At 50.9% G+C, this 17,790-nt stretch overlaps 1 protein-coding gene across 3 annotated transcripts in view; it reads left to right on the top strand.

Moving 5' to 3' along the window:
• Nucleotides 1-209: 209 nt before the first annotated feature.
• EPHB4 (EPH receptor B4) overlaps nucleotides 210-17,790 on the top strand; it is a 108,430-nt gene continuing 90,849 nt past the window's right edge. For 2 of the 3 annotated variants that reach the window (XM_078669996.1, XM_078669994.1), the window contains exon 1: nucleotides 215-931. In XM_078669996.1, the coding sequence (XP_078526122.1) occupies nucleotides 874-931 (58 nt within the window). In that variant the 5' untranslated portion in view covers nucleotides 215-873. Of the gene's footprint in view, nucleotides 932-17,790 lie in introns of all 3 variants that reach the window. The other variant, XM_078669995.1, reaches the window with a different exon arrangement.

Raw genomic sequence — 17,790 nt, 5'->3', positions numbered from 1 at the left:
CTGCAGCAGGCGCTTTCACACTTAGAGCTATCTGAGAGTGAAACCTGCCAGTCTCACAGTCGTAGAGCACTCTTCAGCAGAAAACGTGCCTCGCACAGCCTCCTCGCTGGCTACAGAGGGGGCGGGGTGTTTTAGGCAGACCCACCCTCCCCTGTGGGCCCCGCCCCCCGCTCCCAGCACCTCCCCATCGGGCTGGGAAGCCTGCGCCCACTGTGCACTTTCTCTCCTTCGGACGAGGAACGTCCCCGGCTGCACCGAGACCCATAAAAAGTCTTTAGAAAGTTTCTGCAGCCGGATCGGTGGCTCCTCTCTCGCAGCCGGAACCGAACTTCACCCGGACCAGGTCCGCGAACCCGAGGGAGTCCGAAATTATCCCACCGTGGGGAAGCCTTCCACCCGGGACCAGGTCCGCGCAGCAGAGGGAGTCCAGACTTTCCTGACCCCGGGCACCCGCCGGCAGACGGGACCGGGTCCGCCAACAAGGGATCCGAACTTTCCCTGCGCCCGGAGCGCCGACCGGCAGGAGGACTCTTCGGTATCCGAATACCCGCCTCGAGTTACCGGCTCCGTGTCTTCATTTTTGGGTGGATTCCGGATCAGTTTCTGGTTGTTGGTGTTTTTTTGGGTCTGGAGTGTTTTCTGGGCTCGAACCCACATGTTGCCCGGTTTGTGGTATGGACCCGGCTCGGCGGCTGCGGACCAGCGCGGAGAGATCCTCTTAAGGCGCTGTGTGCAGCCCCCCGCCGTGCTCCGGTGCAGAGAGAGGGCGTCCTGCCCCGAAGCCCCGCACCCGATCCTGGGTCTACGTCGGTGACAGCGATATTTACAGTTTGTTATACTTTATCATTTCGGATATTCGGATTTCTGGCCGCGATGGAGCGCTTTCTTCAGCTGTTCGCTGTGTTCCTGCCCCTCTGCCTGGCTCTGGAAGGTACGTACCCCCTGTGTCTGCTGTTGTTTGTGCCTCTCTTCGCCAAATGTTTGCCAAACGTTTCAGAAAAACAAAAACTTGGGCCTTTTGGGGGTCCGATTTGGAATGGCTGGGCGCTTCCCTTTGTCAATAGGGTTCCAGTGTGAGTGAGGTACCCCCGAGGGCTTGTGTGCCTGACGCAGAGATCAGTCCAACTTGTTAATCAACGGCCTATTACAAGTGAGGTAGATATGTGGGTTAACGAACCTGCTCCTGACATCTGCGCGTCCCGCTGCAAACACAGACACGCCAGCCTCGCCCTCCACCCTCACCTCTCAATTCACAAATTTAAAATCTAGTTTGGATTTCGTACTTGGAAGTTCTGTGAAAAGCAGCGCCAAGAAATCTTAGTGTGTGGTGTGCGCTAGATTCTCAATCAGCGTCCGTGTGTTGCGCTGCCCCCACCCTACAGGAGCGAGCATAGAGCTTACAGTTTGAAAAAATAACTCTTTTGCAGTTACTTATCCATGATAGAGAAGGAGGCGCTTGGGAGTTTCGCAAGGCGCTATATAAATAGGACAGTGCACACAGCTCCAAGTGCAGCCTAAGCACACCGGACTTCCAGGCACTTTATAGCAGCTACTTTTCCAGATTTTGTTTTTTTCTCGTTAGGCACACGCCAGGTGGCCTCTAATTGTGTCCGTGGCAGCTCAGCGAGGCTGCAGTTGTGTAAATAAATATATGTTTTTGGCCCGCACCGCTGCTAATGGGGGACTGTTCACAGACCCGGCTTGAACCCTGGCGGCCGAGACTCGCGCCCGCAGTGCGTCCATCGTCACCCGGCTCGCTCAGCACGGCTGCCCCGGGGGCTTCCCTTCAGTTATACATTATTCCCCCGGCCTCTGTAGTGAAGTCACGTCTTCTAGCTCCCCAAATCCCCGCTTGACTGACTCATCAGGGGGGGGGGGGGTTCTGTTAATTCTGGAATGCGCAGCCCAGCCTGATCGAGAAATGTTTTTGAATTAATGTACTTTTTTCAAATCTTTTAGAACTGTGATTTATATAATTCTGTAGGGCTGTTTTGCATTGCTACTTTAAAAGTGGCTAAAGTTAATTTTAGAAGTGAGCGTAATTCTAAAGGTATTCTACATAACGCCTGTACATAAAAGAACCGCTCTGAACTGATGCTGCGGCCTTGGCCTGGGAGTGCGAGTTAAGAACCTGGCCCGGGTGAGACGCGGGCGCGCGGCACGAGCGCCCTCCCTGCCCACGTCCTCTCCTGCCCAGGCCGTGCCATGGTTCAGGGGTGACCTAACTGCCCTCTTTGAAGCTGCTCGGATTTGTATTCAATATGAACTGTGGATGCAGCCGAGAGGAGAGGGTCGTTTCTCCCCGGGCCCGCTCGCTCTCGGGATAAAAATATGATGTCCCGTCCAAAAGTCCCACCTCGACTATAGTTTATTCCATGCCACGTGCCCCCATGTCATGACACTTTCAGGCTAGTATTCTTTAAAACAAACAAGCAAATAAAAGGTGGGCACATTTCCCAGCTTTAAATGAGGCCTACGTGTCCGAAAAGACCCGAAGAGAAGCAGTCACAGGCCTGAGGGGCCACGGAAGGCATGGGCACCACTAGGTGTCCATGTATTTAATCCTCACTCTTGTTAATTTTTAGGTCTGGCGCCACGGCTGCTGTGTGTCACGTTTTGTTACACTTTCTTTACATACACATATACAAAGGGTGGGATTTTGCTCCACCCAGAAAAGTATAACTCTCCCACCTCTTGACACCTGGCTAATTGTTGTATCATTCCGCCTCTCAGAAAGTGGTCCCTTTACATTGCACGAGGGACTATTTTACACCTCAAACAAACTCAAATGTTCGCGCTCTTTGTCACATTCGATTTTTGTCTCCTATAAGCAGTCTATATTGTTGACAACTGTTTTCACTACTCCCCCCTGCATTGGTAACGCCAAAAGGACAAGCTTTAAAGCAATGAAGAATGTTAGTAAATGAAACTCGTGTAAACAGCATTTGTGCATGCCTCGGTTTTACATGAATTGTCCAACTAAAGTCAGATTTATTGGCTGTGCCAGTGCTTGTTTTTTGACATGAGGTTGTGCATCATTTAGTTTTATTACTAAGATGAAAATGTTTTATATTGCAATAAAATGAACATAACAAGAGATGCATCTGGGCTTGAGGGCGGGAGGTCTGTTGGGGCCTGTTCAGTCAACTGTGAGCAATACCGGCCGCAGCGTGTTCAGTGGGAATCGCTGGGTACGTGATGTGAAGCTCCCAGAGGCAGATCTCGGGGTTTTACAAGTCATTATACTCCCTGTGTAAGTCTATAGAGGCCAGAAACCTCAAGTCTTGTCATGCAAATGTATGGAGATCAGAAAACTCAACACTTGTCATGCTAGTCTATGGAGATCAGAAAACGCAACACTTGTCATGCAAGTCTATGGGGACGGGAAACCAGGATCCTTCCTCCGTAGGTCTATGGAGGTCAGGAACCACAACACTTGTCATCTAAGTGTAGGGGCACTGGGAAACGAACCAGGGCCCTCTCCGTGTAAGTCTATGGAGACCAGGAACCAGAACGCACTACATGCAAGTCTATGGACACAAGTATCCAGGATCCTCTCCATGTAAGTCTATGGGGACCAGGAACCAGAACACACTACATGCAAGTCTATGGACACAAGTATCAAGTATCCAGGATCCTCTCTGTGTAAGTCTATAAGAGTAGGAACCAGAGCACCCTGCTTGCACATCTATGGAGAATAGAAACCAGGGCCTTCTCCGTGTACGTCTATGGAAACCAGGACCTTCTGCATGGAAATCTATAGAGAATAGGAACCAGAATATACCCAGTGTAAGTATATAGAAGAGGAATCAGAACCCTCTCCGTGTAACTCTATGGACATCAGGAACCACGGCGTTCCCCATGTAACTCTATGGCGAGTAGGAGCCGAAACACTCCCCATGTAAGTTTATGGAGACTAGGACCCAGGATCATCTGTTGTAGGGAGACTTGGACCCAGGATCATCTGTTCTAGGGAGACTTGGAACCAGGATCATCTGTTCTAGGGAGACTTGGAACCAGGATCATCTGCGTGCAAGTCTATGGGGATATCTGTGAAGGAACAATAACCAGGGAGCGCTTGTTGTAAGTCAGGGGCAGATGGGCAGAAGCCACAGCGTGCCCCGTGTATGCCCATGAGGAGGACAGAAGCCGGGGGGCTTAAGGTGTACGTCTTGGGGTCAGGAGGGCTGAGGGGCAGAAGCTAGAGGACTCTTGGTGCAGGTATGGGAGTCAGGGGTAAGTCAGGAGGGCTGAGGAGCAGAAGCCAGGGCTTCTTAGTGTACGTCTGGTGGGGGGGGCAGGAGTAAGTCTGGGGGACTGAGGGACATCAGCCACAGGCCTCTTGGTGTAGGTATGGGGGCATGAGTAAGTCAGGAGGGCTGAGGAAAAGAAGCCAGGGTTTCTTAGTGTACGTCTGGTGGTGGGGGTGGGGGGCAGGAGTATGTCTGGAAGACAGAGGGATAAAAGCCACAGAGTGCCTCGTGTAAGCCTATGAGGAGGCCAGGGGGCTCTGGGTTTTCGTATGTGGGGGCGGGGGTAAGTCTGGAGGAAGGACTGAGGAGCAGAAGCAAGATAAGTGTTGGTTTGGGTGGGAAACAAAATCCAGAGGGCTCGTTGTGTAAGTCTGGTGGGTGGCTGTGTGTGGGTGGTGTGGGGGGGGGGTCCAGTGGCACAGAAGAGATGGCTCTTGATGTAAGTCTGGGAGGTTACAAGCCAGAGGGCTCCTGATGTAAGTCTTGGGGCAGAAGCAAGAGGGCTCTTGATTTAAGCCTGGGGGCAGGAGTAAGTCAAGGGAGGAGTAAATAGGGGGGCTGAAGGACAGAAGTCTGGGGGCTCTTGGCGTAACTCTGGTGAGTGGAGGGTGACAGGGGTAAGTCTGGGGGGCTGAGGGGCAGAATGTAAGTCTGTTGGGGGTGGAGGCAGGGGGGGGGGCAGAGCTCAGAGCGCGCCCCATATAAGTCTGCAAGGGAAGAAGCCAGATCTGTCTACAGCATGGGCCACACATGTTTACATTGTAAACAAACACCGTGCTTTGTAGAACCAATCAGCACGCAGTAAAACACACCATTAAAACAACTTGGAAAGAGCAGAATTTAAAACAACAAGTCGAAGGACAGACGGGCCCTTTTAAAGGCTTAGAGCTAATGGCCCCGTGTCTCCAACCCTGCCAGGGGGGGTGCCCGGGGTGGTCGTAAAGGGGGTCTTTCCTTGGCATTACCTGATGCCACTTTCTATCCCCATCTGTAATTGGGCACAGATGCGCGTGGCTTGGAACCCGGTGGGTCTGTGGGACTTGAGGGGTGCTTTGGAGGGGGGGGGGGATGACTCCTAGCTCGGGTGCCCCCCCTCGCAAGTAATACTCAAACACGGGTCTCCCCAACTCAGTCGCCAAAACTGTACCCTCCTCTACCCTTCTGCTATCATTCCAAGTCCAAATAACTGACTAACCTATCCACCACTTAAAATGTACTTGCATGTTTCACTATACTAATTCAACACTAATCCTCTATGGGTCCCGGAGTAGCGCGCTATTTGTCGAAAAAGCGCTTCGACGCCCCGTCAGGGGTAGTAAGCGCTATATAAATGCAATTACAATACAATTGCATTACAGTATAACACAGGTCCCATGACCTCAGTCGAAAGAACCGCCCTCTCCCGCCCCCAAGTCTGAGCCATCCATTTGGAACTTGGCCCCTCCCTCGTGCAGAACCCCTTGGGAGCCCTCTCGGTTGAGGGGGGTGGGCATACTGCAGCCCCTTAATGCCCCTCAAACTGAATGAAGCCGAAAGTAGCCCCCACTGCACCAAACTGGAACTAAAATAAAATAAATAAAGGGCAACTGTAGCACCCACAACAGCAGCGGCCTTCTATCCCCCATATTGGAAGGGTGTCCATCTGTACCCCCCCAATTGTAGGGTCAGCGTTCAACATTAGCCTCTCCATTTGGAAAGGAAGCCTCACTCTAGGGCCTACCCCTGGCCCCTCACCTGCACCCACAAATAGGTAAAGCCCTAGATGCCACCAACTAGAGCAAAGCCAACCTGCACCTCCGACACCCAAGGGAGGTACACGCAGAACCCTCACTTGGAACGAACCATGTGGAGGAATGATAGATCTACCCGCACCCGCCCTCCGTTGGAAAGGAACAGCACCCACTCCTGTTCGAAATGCACCCATCCGTAGCTCTCCCCATTGCAAGGGTACCCAGTCACAGGCCCCCAGTTTTGCCATCTAACGATTGCCTCCACATTCGAAAAGGTTGAACGATAATTCACCCGTGGGGGGGACGCAGATTTTACCCCTCACTGGAAAGACCCCAACTTTAGCCCAAATTGGGGCAATGATTAGTTGTATCCCCAAGTGGACCAAAGGAAAACCTCACCTGTAGCCTCAACTTGACCAAAATCCAACTGTAACCTCAACTGGAACAAAACCCAACTGTAACCTCAACTGGAACAAAGTAGAATTATAACCTCAACTGGAACAAAACCCAACTATAACCTCAACTGGAATAAAGTAGATTTATAACCTCAACTGGAACAAACCCAACAAAAACCTCAACTGGAACAAAATAGGATTATAACATCAACTGGAACAAAACCCAACTCTAACCTCAACTAGAACATACCCAACTACAAACTCAACTGGGACAAAGTAGAGCTATAACCTCAACTGGAGCAAACCTCAACTATATTGTTCAAGTGGAACAAACCCCAATTATAGCCTCAACTGGAACAACATCCGACTAAAACCCACCCTACTTGACGGAGCTGACGGCTGCACTTTTCATCATACCAGATTCATCGTATGCTGGCCCTTATCAAGGAGGCCCATACAGCCATACTGTACATGTTCATTCTTTTCTAGGACCAGACATCACGTTATGACCTGAAGAAGTTCATTGCGTATGAACGAAACGTGTTGGCTGGCAATTTTCTGTATTTGGATTCTCACGAAAATAAAAAAATCCATTAAGACACCCTAACCAAGACTATATGACTTATTGAAAAACTATTTTCACTTAAAGGGTGGTGCACCACTCCATATCTTGGGCTCATCCGACTATAACCACAACTGGAACAACATCTGACTGTATCCTCAACTGGAACAAAACCCAACTGGAACAAAACCCAACTATAACCTCAACTGGAACAAACCATCTATAATCTCAACTGGAGCAAAGCCCATCTATAACCTCAACTGGAACAAAGCCCAACTATAACCTCAACTGGAACAAAGCCCATCTATAATCTCAACTGGAGCTAACCCCAACTGTAGACTCACTTGATATCACTCAAGTGAAACAAAACTCACTGTGGTTTCAAGATAAACAGAACCTGACTATAGCCTCAAGTGGAACAAAATCTACCTTCAGCCTCAAGTAGAACAAAATACAATTAAAGTGTCAACTGGCATGAACTCCCAATTATTTTCTAAAGAAGCACAATGCCCTACTATAGCCCTCAACTGGAACAAAATACAATATTCCTGGAACAAAACTGGACTATGAACTGGACCATGGTCTTAAGTAGACCAAAACCCAACTATTCCCAGAGCTGGATCAAAACCCAACTTTAGCATAGCCTGAGCCCTAAACTGTAACAAAACCCACCAATAGCCTGGAACTGGAACAAAACAGAAGAAAACCAAACTATAGCCTGCAAGTGGAACAAAATCCTACTCTCAAGTGGAACAAATTCCAGTTATAACATAGCCTAAAGTGGAAAACACCCATCTATAGCCAGCAACTGGAACAAAAACCAAATATATCACTCAAGTAGAACAAAACCCAACTATAGCTTGCAACTGAAACAAATTCCAACCTTATCACTCAATTAGAATGAAACACAACTATAGTCCGCAAAAGACACAAAACCCAACTTTATCCTGCAATTGGAACAATAGGCAACTATATCGCTCACGTAGATTAAATCCCAACTATAAAACTCAAGAAGAACAAAACCCAACAATATCACTCAAGTACAACAACACCCAACTATATTGTTCAAGTAGAACAGAACCTAACTCTAGCCTGCAACTAGAACAATATCCAACTGTATCGCTCAAATGGAACAAAATCTAAATATAGCCCACAAAAGGAACAAAACCCAACTATGTTGACCAAGTAGAAGAAAAAAAACAATTGTGAACTACAAATAGCCCGGCCAGCAGAACAGGGGCCATCTGCTGTAACACACATCTGTCCTGTGTAAGGGGGTGAAGTGAGATACCGTGTGAGGGGTAAGGCGAGGCAGTGAGATGGGGTGGTTGGGGAGACAAGAGATATTCTGCCCTCTAATCTTATCTTTCTGTAAAATCAGCATATTCTGAAAAGTGATATCGGGGGCTCTGTTTAAAACGGGGTTTCTTTCTGACTGACTCACTCCCTCATTTCACTGTGTTTGGAAGGAAAACATTTTGAATTTCTGCCTCTAATGTACAGCTCTATTGCTGTCCGGCGGCGAACCCCAACCCACCGAGCTAACACCAGCAAACATTCTGTCTACCTCCCCTCCGGCACCGAACCCCAGGCTAGCACCGGCACAAATTGTGTCTAATTTGCTTCTTTTTAAAAGATGAAAAGGGTAGATACAGCCTGTGCCCGAGGACGCGCCCCCTCCCTTTCTATTATCTGTGCCCCCGCAATCAATCGACCCCTCCCTTAATCTGGGGGCTTTCTGCCTCCCTCGCCCACTGCTGTCAGACCCCCTGGCCGCCTTCTGTTCCCCTTTGCAGCTTTCGGGGGCTGATGAGAAAGACCCAGAGAAAGAAAAGGGAACACGAAAACTCATTGAAATGGGATTAAATAAAGACCCTGGCGGAGGGGGCAGCCTCCAGCCCCCCCGCCCACTTGGGGGCGCAAAGCCCATTTTTAGAAATCACAAACTGTGACATTTTTGTATTCCCGCCTTAAACCCCGTTGGAATCCGTTTTTTTTTTTTACGAAAGAGGAGGCCGGGCGTTGGGAAAGTACCTTCAGTGCGCAGGGAATGTCGAGAAATGTGCAGAATTTGGGGGGACAAAAAAAAAACGTGTTTAAATATTAATGCCCTGTGCAGGCGTCAGTGGATCTGGGGTGTCAGGGGGTACGGAGGGGGCCTGGGTGTCTCTGGCCAGGGGCTCTCTTTCACTCAGGAACGAGCTAGGGGTGACACGTCATTCTCCAGATACATGCCTGCATTAAATAAATACATAAACAGATAAATAACCATAAATAAAGCCTCGAAGGGCTTGGGTTGCAGCTTTTGTCGGTCCCGTAATAACATTTTGGCCTCTCACCCAACAAAGCCAGGGGCCTACATGCCAGAGTCCGTGGCAACAGAAGACATTTGGTCTGTATTTGTGGGAAAGGGCCGGGGAGCACCTGTTTGTTTGTCTCTATCGGTTGGTAAGGGCTCTCTTTCAAGTCCTATTGGTGGATAAGTCCCAGGAAGTGACGTTATGGGTTTTATAAATTGGTCTGGGTTAGGAGGGCGACTTTCTGGCCTACATTCCTTAAGAAGTGCAAAAGCGCCTCCATTTTAGTGTCTGTCGTCATTAAGAGCTAATAAGAGCCATTTCTTTGTGTTTTATTGATTCATATTTTGCAGGACTGTACCATTCTGCAGCGCGAGCGGGTACTACCTCTGTCGGTCAAGCAGACCAGGGGTGCACCCTTACCTTCTAAAAGTTGTAAAGTTCTCCATCGGTTGGAAACATTTGGGCTGTCTCTGTCCGATGTGACCCGGAGGCCTGAATGTCACCCTATTTAGTAACAAGTATTTCATTTACTGCTCAGGTGTACTGGACGGTACATCTCCAGGAGCGGAAATAGCGCCCTGAACGCTGCTTGGTGCACTAGGCACTAGAAAGACACACATTCAGCTACTTTCCAATACTATTCCTCACATGCACTCTTACCAGGGGTCTCAGACCCACAGATGGGCATACTGTAAACTGACCCACAGTAGGGGGTCGGCACTTCCACATCCAAGAGGCGCTGTTTTTCCCCCCTAAAACTTGAAAATGACTACCGAAAACTTCAGAAAATCCGTAAAAACACCTTTTCACCTCGGCTTTTGAAAGATCGCCCTCAGTTTGCACCCAGGCCAGGTGTCCCCTGCATCCCCCCCGGCAGGTGTCTGAGACCCGGATGCCCGCCTCACCCGGACTTTGGCCTTTCTCCTTCGGGGGTTCAGGTTTGTTGGCAGACTTCCTCCTACGCCTGCATCGCCACCGCCCTCGCTGTAGCACTGGGACCCAACTGACATTTCTAGTCCCCTGACCCCTCCTTCATAGCGCTCCGAGGCCGCGTCTTGGAGGATAGTGCTGCCTTAGTCCCTCAGTAAAAGAATCTGCAAAGATTTCTAACAGCAACTGGACCCCAAAAAAAGAAAGTAAAGCTGTACTGCTACCAGGGCACCAAGTGACGCAAGCAGTACGTAAGAGCGGTAAACATGCAGTGAGTTCAACGCTTGCCGCTGACGCGTGCGGTGCTGTCCCCGGGTCACGGGTTGGAATCGCAGCAAGCGTCCACCCTTCTGACGTCAGTACATCGTTTAACAGCAACATCCCTTATTTATAGTGCACTGAAACAACATAACTGCGCTGTAAGGCGCTACTTTAAAAACTGGTGGGTTTTACCATAATGAAAGCAGACAGAATTACAGCTAATATCCATAACATTATACGTATAAAATTTTGCGAATTACTTCGAGAGTTATTTTGAGAATATCCAGAAACAGTGGTAAATTCGGGAGAACGAGGCCCTTTATGAGCGGACACGAATTAAAATTGAGTTCACTCGGCTTTAAGTGTCAAGGAGATTCTTCATTTATTTTAAGGGGCTGTGCCATTTCTGGCGACCAATCAAATCGCGTTTTACATTCCTGAAGGTTTATAACATGGGTAACAATTTCCTAAAATCTCATCACGCCTTAATCCGATTTCCCTTAATCCGCTGGGAAAGTTACTTTTTTTTAATTCAAAAAAGAGGAGGAGACGCCCCCACCTCTACAAGCCGGGCTAAACAGCCTCTGGATAATTAGTCGCGGGTCAGGCCTTAACGGGGCATTGCGGCCCGCCGGAGGGTGTGATATTCGCTTTGAGTCTTCGGCCTGTATTTTGTTGCGGCCGGTTTTGTTTGGGGGGCTGGTTTGAGTTTCCACTAGGACAGGGGTGCACGGCCTGGGAGGGGGAGGGGCCGGGGTGTGTGTTGTTTCCCCCTCTTTCCTGCCTTTGTTTGGGGCGCATTCCTCGGCCCGCGTCTGCCCGGCCGCCTCGGAGCAGCTGTTCCAGCACATGGCGTCGGGGGCCCCCATGGGCCTGTGGCCGCTCCGGAGCCTTTGATGGGCCGGCCAGGCTTGTGTTGGGGTGCTGCGGGCGGAGGAGGGGGAGACGTGGGGGTGCAGATTGTGAGAGGGGCTGTATTTTGGAGGGTACACATGGAATCGAGCACAGGCCTGGTGCACTCAGTTCGGGACCACCACCTCCCCCCAGGCCTTCAAAACTGACCTCAAAGTTCTCCTCCTTCAAAGACACTTCCAAAGTTAATTCACGCCCTCTCTATTATCTGAAGGAAGGCCTTCCATTATAGAGAATCCTATTCTCCATGACTATGGAAGTGCCTTCCCAGTGTGTTCTGCCACCTATTGCAGTATTATCCTTCTACCTGTGTTTGGTGCTCTTTTGTAACATGCACACGTCACTTTTCTCTTGTAACACACTGTTTGCTCCTCTTACATTTTGTTTGCTTTCGATACTTGCACAAGTGCCACCATTGTCTACGTGACGTTTGTTCTTGTGTTTGAGTGTCCTCTATATATTGCAGTATTATACCTCTACTTGTACTTTGTTCGCTTGTGTAACTTACACACATATCACTTTTTCCTCCTATAATGTACGGCTTGCTACCTCTTGTATTTGTTTGCTCACGATTGTCACTTTTGCCTCATGTATCAACGTTTGCTTTTGTAATTTGTTCACTTGTAATTTTCTCCTGATGTATCAGTTCTGTTCCTATCGTGAAGCGCTCTGACACCTTTGGGTAAAGTCCGCGCTATATAAAAACACATAAAACAAATAAAAATAAATACATAAAACCCCCCGCACCTGCCTAGAACCTTGGGCATAGCACCTAGAGACAGTCAGGACTATGCCATCACTCCGAGATGGGCAACAGCAACCCCCCCCCTAAGACGCCCCACCACAAATTCACATCCAAAAATCAGGGAAGGCCTCACATTTAATCGACCCAAAAAAATGGCGCATTCGCTCAAGTTTTGTCCACTATCAGAGTCAAGTCTGGCCCCACACCCACAAATAAAGAGGACCCCGAACACCCCCACAGTGGCCCCTACAGAAGCACTCGGATGCCTCGTTGCTGCGGGATGGGCAGACATGTTGGCGTCAGGGGGGCCTCACAGAGAGGTCACTTGAGTCCAGGTCAGGAAGGGCTGCAAAGGGCCGGCGTCACTTACAAGGGGTCAGCAGTGACGAGAGGCGGTCTCTCCCCTCCCCCACCTCACAACCGCAAGAGACAGCTGCAGTGCTGTCATCGGGGTGTCCCTGCGCACGGTTATAGACTGACAGGAGCTGTGAGGGGTCTCTTCTGAGGTGTGAGGGATGCTGTCTGCATGTCACACTAGGGGCTGTCACTCGCATCTCATGGTACAAGGGATGATGCCTCGCATGGGTCATGTTGGGAGCTATGGGTGACGTCTCACAGATGCCACGTCACACTGGTTATATGCTGACAGGAGCTGTGAGGGGTGGCTGTCTGCTGTGGTGTTAGAAATACTGACACACTCGACTGTCACTGACGTCTCAAAGCCAGGGCCACGGGAATTGTGTAGCAGGCTGTTCAGCGTCATTGCCGAGACTCGAACCCAGTTCCCCAGATTCGAGGTCGACCGCCCTAGCCCTAAGGCCAAGTCCTCTCCTTAGCTCCTCTAGTACAAGAGACGCCTCACACTGGGTGTAGCTGGAGTTGTGAGACATGTCCCCGTCGTACAAGAGTTGCCATCTCACACTGGGTATAACCGGAGCTGTGGGGATCTCTCCCCTGTTATCTCACCCTGCGTTGCTGGCTGGACGCCCGTGCCTCCTGCACGCCCTCCGCAGGCTCGAACAATCGATCGATCACCAATCCGATCGCCTGTGCGTCGGCTGATCGATGGCTCTCCTCCTTTGATGTCTCTCTCTCTCTGTCTGTCTCCATCTGCCTGAAGTCGCTCCAAGGCCCCCTCTGCATCTCTCTGCATCCTGATGTCTGTCAGTACAAAGAACCCGGACCGCCTCCCCTCCCCTAAAACAACTTATTGAACTGTAATCACCCATGCAGAATTCTTTTCAGAGGGTGGTGAAATTGAATAAAAAATATGAATCAATTGCTTACACTTTATGTTTTGAAAAATATATGGTTTATATATTCCACAAAATCATAGCGAATTCCTATTGTTATCGGTATATTTTCTCTAGTTGTCCAGTCTAAGAAACACTTGTGGGCAAAGTGCAGCTTCTTGGTAGTAAATAAGCGATGGCGGGCTCCCCGCGCCTGCCCATTTCCTGACCCACTGCAGTCTCTATCTGGTGCCCTGGTTACCCCTCCACCTGGTAATATCCCCCATGTTGTGGTTAGTAGGCCACGCCCAACTCTGCACTTGTTTGCGTCATTTTGGAGCCCTGTGACCGGACCATGGCACGCGGGAGCATGTTCTTAACCCTCCTACCGTGTGCAAGTGTGGGAGGGGCTTGGGGCACCCCAAGTTGACATGGAAGCGGGCATGGGTGGGGTGTGAGCCTGCTCTCTTCCTGAAGCCTGAGAGTGGCGGCCATCTTTCTGTTTCCCAGTGCCACCGGACCACCAGTTGAAGCATGCAACCATTTTATTTTTGGGGACTGGTGCAGCTGTAGGACCACTGTGCACGTGCTAGAGTTTTATCATGCAACCAGGAGTGCCTTGCATGAGAAGAACGCCTTCAAGGCACTGAGCGCTTCTCATTACAGTGACGGACTGGTCTGTGGGGATATCTGGAGACTTCTAAAAAGAGATGTGCCTCTGAAAGGCTCCCACGCGGGCCGGACGACTGCCCGCCTCACTCTGACTTCTGAGGTATCCATTGCCCTTTGGAGCCGTGGTTATCCTGGGATTCTATTTTTAATTTCCTACAAAATACCGGACAGAGAGATGCTCTCTCCTGTTTTATTTTTCCCAGGGGGCTGCATCTCCCTTGCTCACCTACTATAGCCGGGTTCCCGCCCATGCCACACTTACTACGGATGTACGTTGTTACAACGCATGCTTTTACCACGCATGCTTTTACAACGCAGGTTTTTCAACGCAAGTCGTTACAACGACATGCGTTGGGGGGCGCTGGATAGTGAATAGTTTAATTTACTATTCCAACTCCATTCTCCGTGGATAGTAGGGAAGGTGTTGGATAGTAAATTAAACTATTACCTATCCTAGAGCGCCCCCCAGCGCAATTCGTTGTAATGACTTGCGTTGAAAAACCTGCGTTGTAACGGCACTGCGTGGTAAAAGTTGCGTCGTAAAGGATGTTTCCCCTTACTTCTGACTCGCCTACGCTGGATTACTGGTTTAGGCTGGACCCACAAGATAAATTCTCCTTATCCATTGTTAACGTACTACATATATCGATGCCAATTCGACTAATTCTCTGTAAATTAGCTGTCATTGACACTGCTTTCAAAATAACAGGAATTTCGGTTTCCCTGCGCTCGGAAATAATCCCTTCTTGTCCTGATGATGACCTGCTCATTTGCTTTGTGGCCGAAACACTGTTGAAAGCTAGGCGTCATTGAAGACATTCGTGATATGTATCACCAACAGCATTATATCTCTATGAACGTTACCATTTAAGTGCTCTTCCTATTGAATAATTTATAGATTATTCACTGTTTTCTCTAAAATTCATGAGTAATCACAGTTTCGGTCCACAATTTTTTCACTTTTAGCACCATGTATCCACATTGAACACATATTTTTTCAAATTCATTTACTTTGATGGTATATGCATGCAATAACTTATTTTAATATAAAGTCCTGTGTATATATTTGGTCATGTCCTTAAACTATTTTGGGTACTTCACAATACTCTGAAGGTGTTGTTAACATTTTTCATTCCTTGTTAACAATGATACCTACATGGCCTTTGTCGTTTTCAGTTATCTGAAGGTCTGGCAGGTGTGCGCGCTGCAGCATCCGTCACAGACCAGGCAGCACTGGCTGTCTTTACTGGTTCAAAATGAACAGGAGGCTCCTGGCTAGAGTTTCCTTTTTGAGTGCTTCGTGCTGCTCGTGATCAGCTCTCATACCCATTGCTGGAGTCGGATGAGGGCTTGTGGTGCTGACTGAAGAGGCCGGGTTGGTGGACGAGGGTCTGTGGTGGTGGTTGAAGGCCTCTGTTGGTTGGTGAGACTCCAAGGCGGTTAGTGAGGCTCTTTAGTGGTGGTTGGCGGGTCTGTGGTTGATGGCTGTGCTGTTGGCTGGCGCTTTAGGTTAAATATCTTGTGCAGATGCTAGAGGCCGGTGGCTAGAGATAAGGGTATATGGTTGTAGCTGGAGGCTTGTTGCAGGTGCATCAGGAGTGTGATGGTTGCTGTTAATCTATGGTTGTGGTTGAGGGCCAGTAGCAGACGCTGAAGGTCTGTGGTGGTGTCTACACATCTGGCGGTGCAGAGAGCCCGCAGTAGTGGCCGAGGCCTTGTGGCAGGCACTGAAGGTCTCTGGTGGTGGCTCTGGGCCTGTGGCATGGGCTGATAGTCCTTGGCTGGTGGGGAGAGTATAGTAGTGACTGATGGCCTGCCGTAGATGCTGTTGGCTGTGGTGGTGAGCGGAAACTTCGCCAGGCGCTGAAGGCTTGTCATGGTAGCTATGAGCAAGTAGTGTGGTTGAGGGACAGAGGTGAATGTCAAAGGCCTGAGGCTGTGGCTGACGGGAGACAGTTGCTAGTGGTGAATGGGGAAGGTGTCTGACAGGTGCTGAGCGCCTACAGTTGTGGCTGAGGGTCTCTGACAGGTGCTGAGCGCCTACAGTTGTGGCTGAGGGTCTCTGACAGGTGCTGAGCGCCTACAGTTGTGGCTGAGGGTCTCTGACAGGTGCTGAGCGCCTACAGTGGTGGCTGAGGGTCTCTGACAGGTGCTGAGCGCCTACAGTGGTGGCTGAGGGTCTCCGACAGGTGCTGAGCGCCTACAGTGGTGGCTGAGGGTCTCTGACAGGTGCTGAGCGCCTACAGTTGTGGCTGAGGGTCTCCGACAGGTGCTGAGCGCCTACAGTTGTGGCTGAGGGTCTCTGACAGGTGCTGAGCGCCTACAGTGGTGGCTGAGGGTCTCTGACAGGTGCTGAGCGCCTACAGTTGTGGCTGAGGGTCTCTGACAGGTGCTGAGCGCCTACAGTGGTGGCTGAGGGTCTCCGACAGGTGCTGAGCGCCTACAGTTGTGGCTGAGGGTCTCTGACAGGTGCTGAGCGCCTACAGTTGTGGCTGAGGGTCTCTGACAGGTGCTGAGCGCCTACAGTGGTGGCTGAGGGTCTCTGACAGGTGCTGAGCGCCTACAGTTGTGGCTGAGGGTCTCTGACAGGTGCTGAGCGCCTACAGTGGTGGCTGAGGGTCTCCGACAGGTGCTGAGAGCCTACAGTGGTGGCTGAGGGTCTCCGACAGGTGCTGAGAGCCTTTGTTGGTGGCTGATGAAGTACAGCAGAGGTGGACCTGTAGTAATGATGAGTGAGAGTGTGTAATGAGGGCTGAGGTCTGCGGTGCTGGTCGAGGCCCTGTGTGGGTGGCTGAGGTCTGTGGTACCGGCAGAGGGGCTGTTTCGGTGGTTCAGGGCCATCGCCACATGTCAAGAGCTTTTAGCGGTAGCTGAGGGCCTGGGTTACTAGCTGAGGTCTGTGGTGCTGGTCGAGGGCCTGGGTTGGTGGTTGAGGGCGTGTGTGAGTGGCTGAGGTCTGTGGTGCTGGTCGATGGCCTGGGTTGGTGGTTGAGGGCCTGTGTGAGTGGCTGAGGTCTGTGGTGCTGGTTGAAGGCCTGGGCTGGTGGTTGAGGGCCTGTGTGAGTGGCTGAGGTCTGTGGTGCTGGTCGAGGGCCTGTGTCGGTGGTTGATGGCCTGGGCTGGTGGTTGAGGGCCTGTGTGAGTGGCTGAGGTCTGTGGTGCTGGTCGAGGGCCTGTGTCGGTGGTTGATGGCCTGGGCTGGTGGTTGATGGCCTGTGTCGGTGGTTGGGGGTCTGTGTGAGTGGCTGAGGTCTGTGGTGCTGGTCGAGGGCCTGGGTTGGTGGTTGAGGGCCTGGGCTGGTGGTTGAGGGCGTGTGTGAGTGGCTGAGGTCTGTGGTGCTGGTCGAGGGCCTGGGTTGGTGGTTGAGGGCCTGGGCTGGTGGTTGAGGGCCTGTGTGAGTGGCTGAGGTCTGTGGTGCTGGTCGAGGGCCTGGGCTGGTGGTTGAGGGCCTGTGTGAGTGGCTGAGGTCTGTGGTGCTGGTTGAAGGCCTGGGCTGGTGGTTGAGGGCCTGTGTGAGTGGCTGAGGTCTGTGGTGCTGGTCGAGGGCCTGTGTCGGTGGTTGATGGCCTGGGCTGGTGGTTGATGGCCTGGGCTGGTGGTTGATGGCCTGTGTCGGTGGTTGGGGGTCTGTGTCGGTGGTTGAGGGCCTGGGTTGGTGGTTGAGGGCCTGTGTGAGTTGCTGAGGTCTGTGGTGCTGGTCGAGGGCATGTGTCGGTGGCTGAGGGCCTGTGTCGGTGGTTGAGGGCCTGGGTTGGTGGTTGAGGGCCTGTGTGAGTTGCTGAGGTCTGTGGTGCTGG

Source organism: Lissotriton helveticus, chromosome 12 (assembly GCF_964261635.1).
Source record: "Lissotriton helveticus chromosome 12, aLisHel1.1, whole genome shotgun sequence".
NCBI lineage: Eukaryota > Metazoa > Chordata > Amphibia > Caudata > Salamandridae > Lissotriton > Lissotriton helveticus.
The sequence above is the reverse complement of the archived record's forward strand: the minus strand, read 5'-3'. Positions and strand labels throughout refer to the sequence as shown.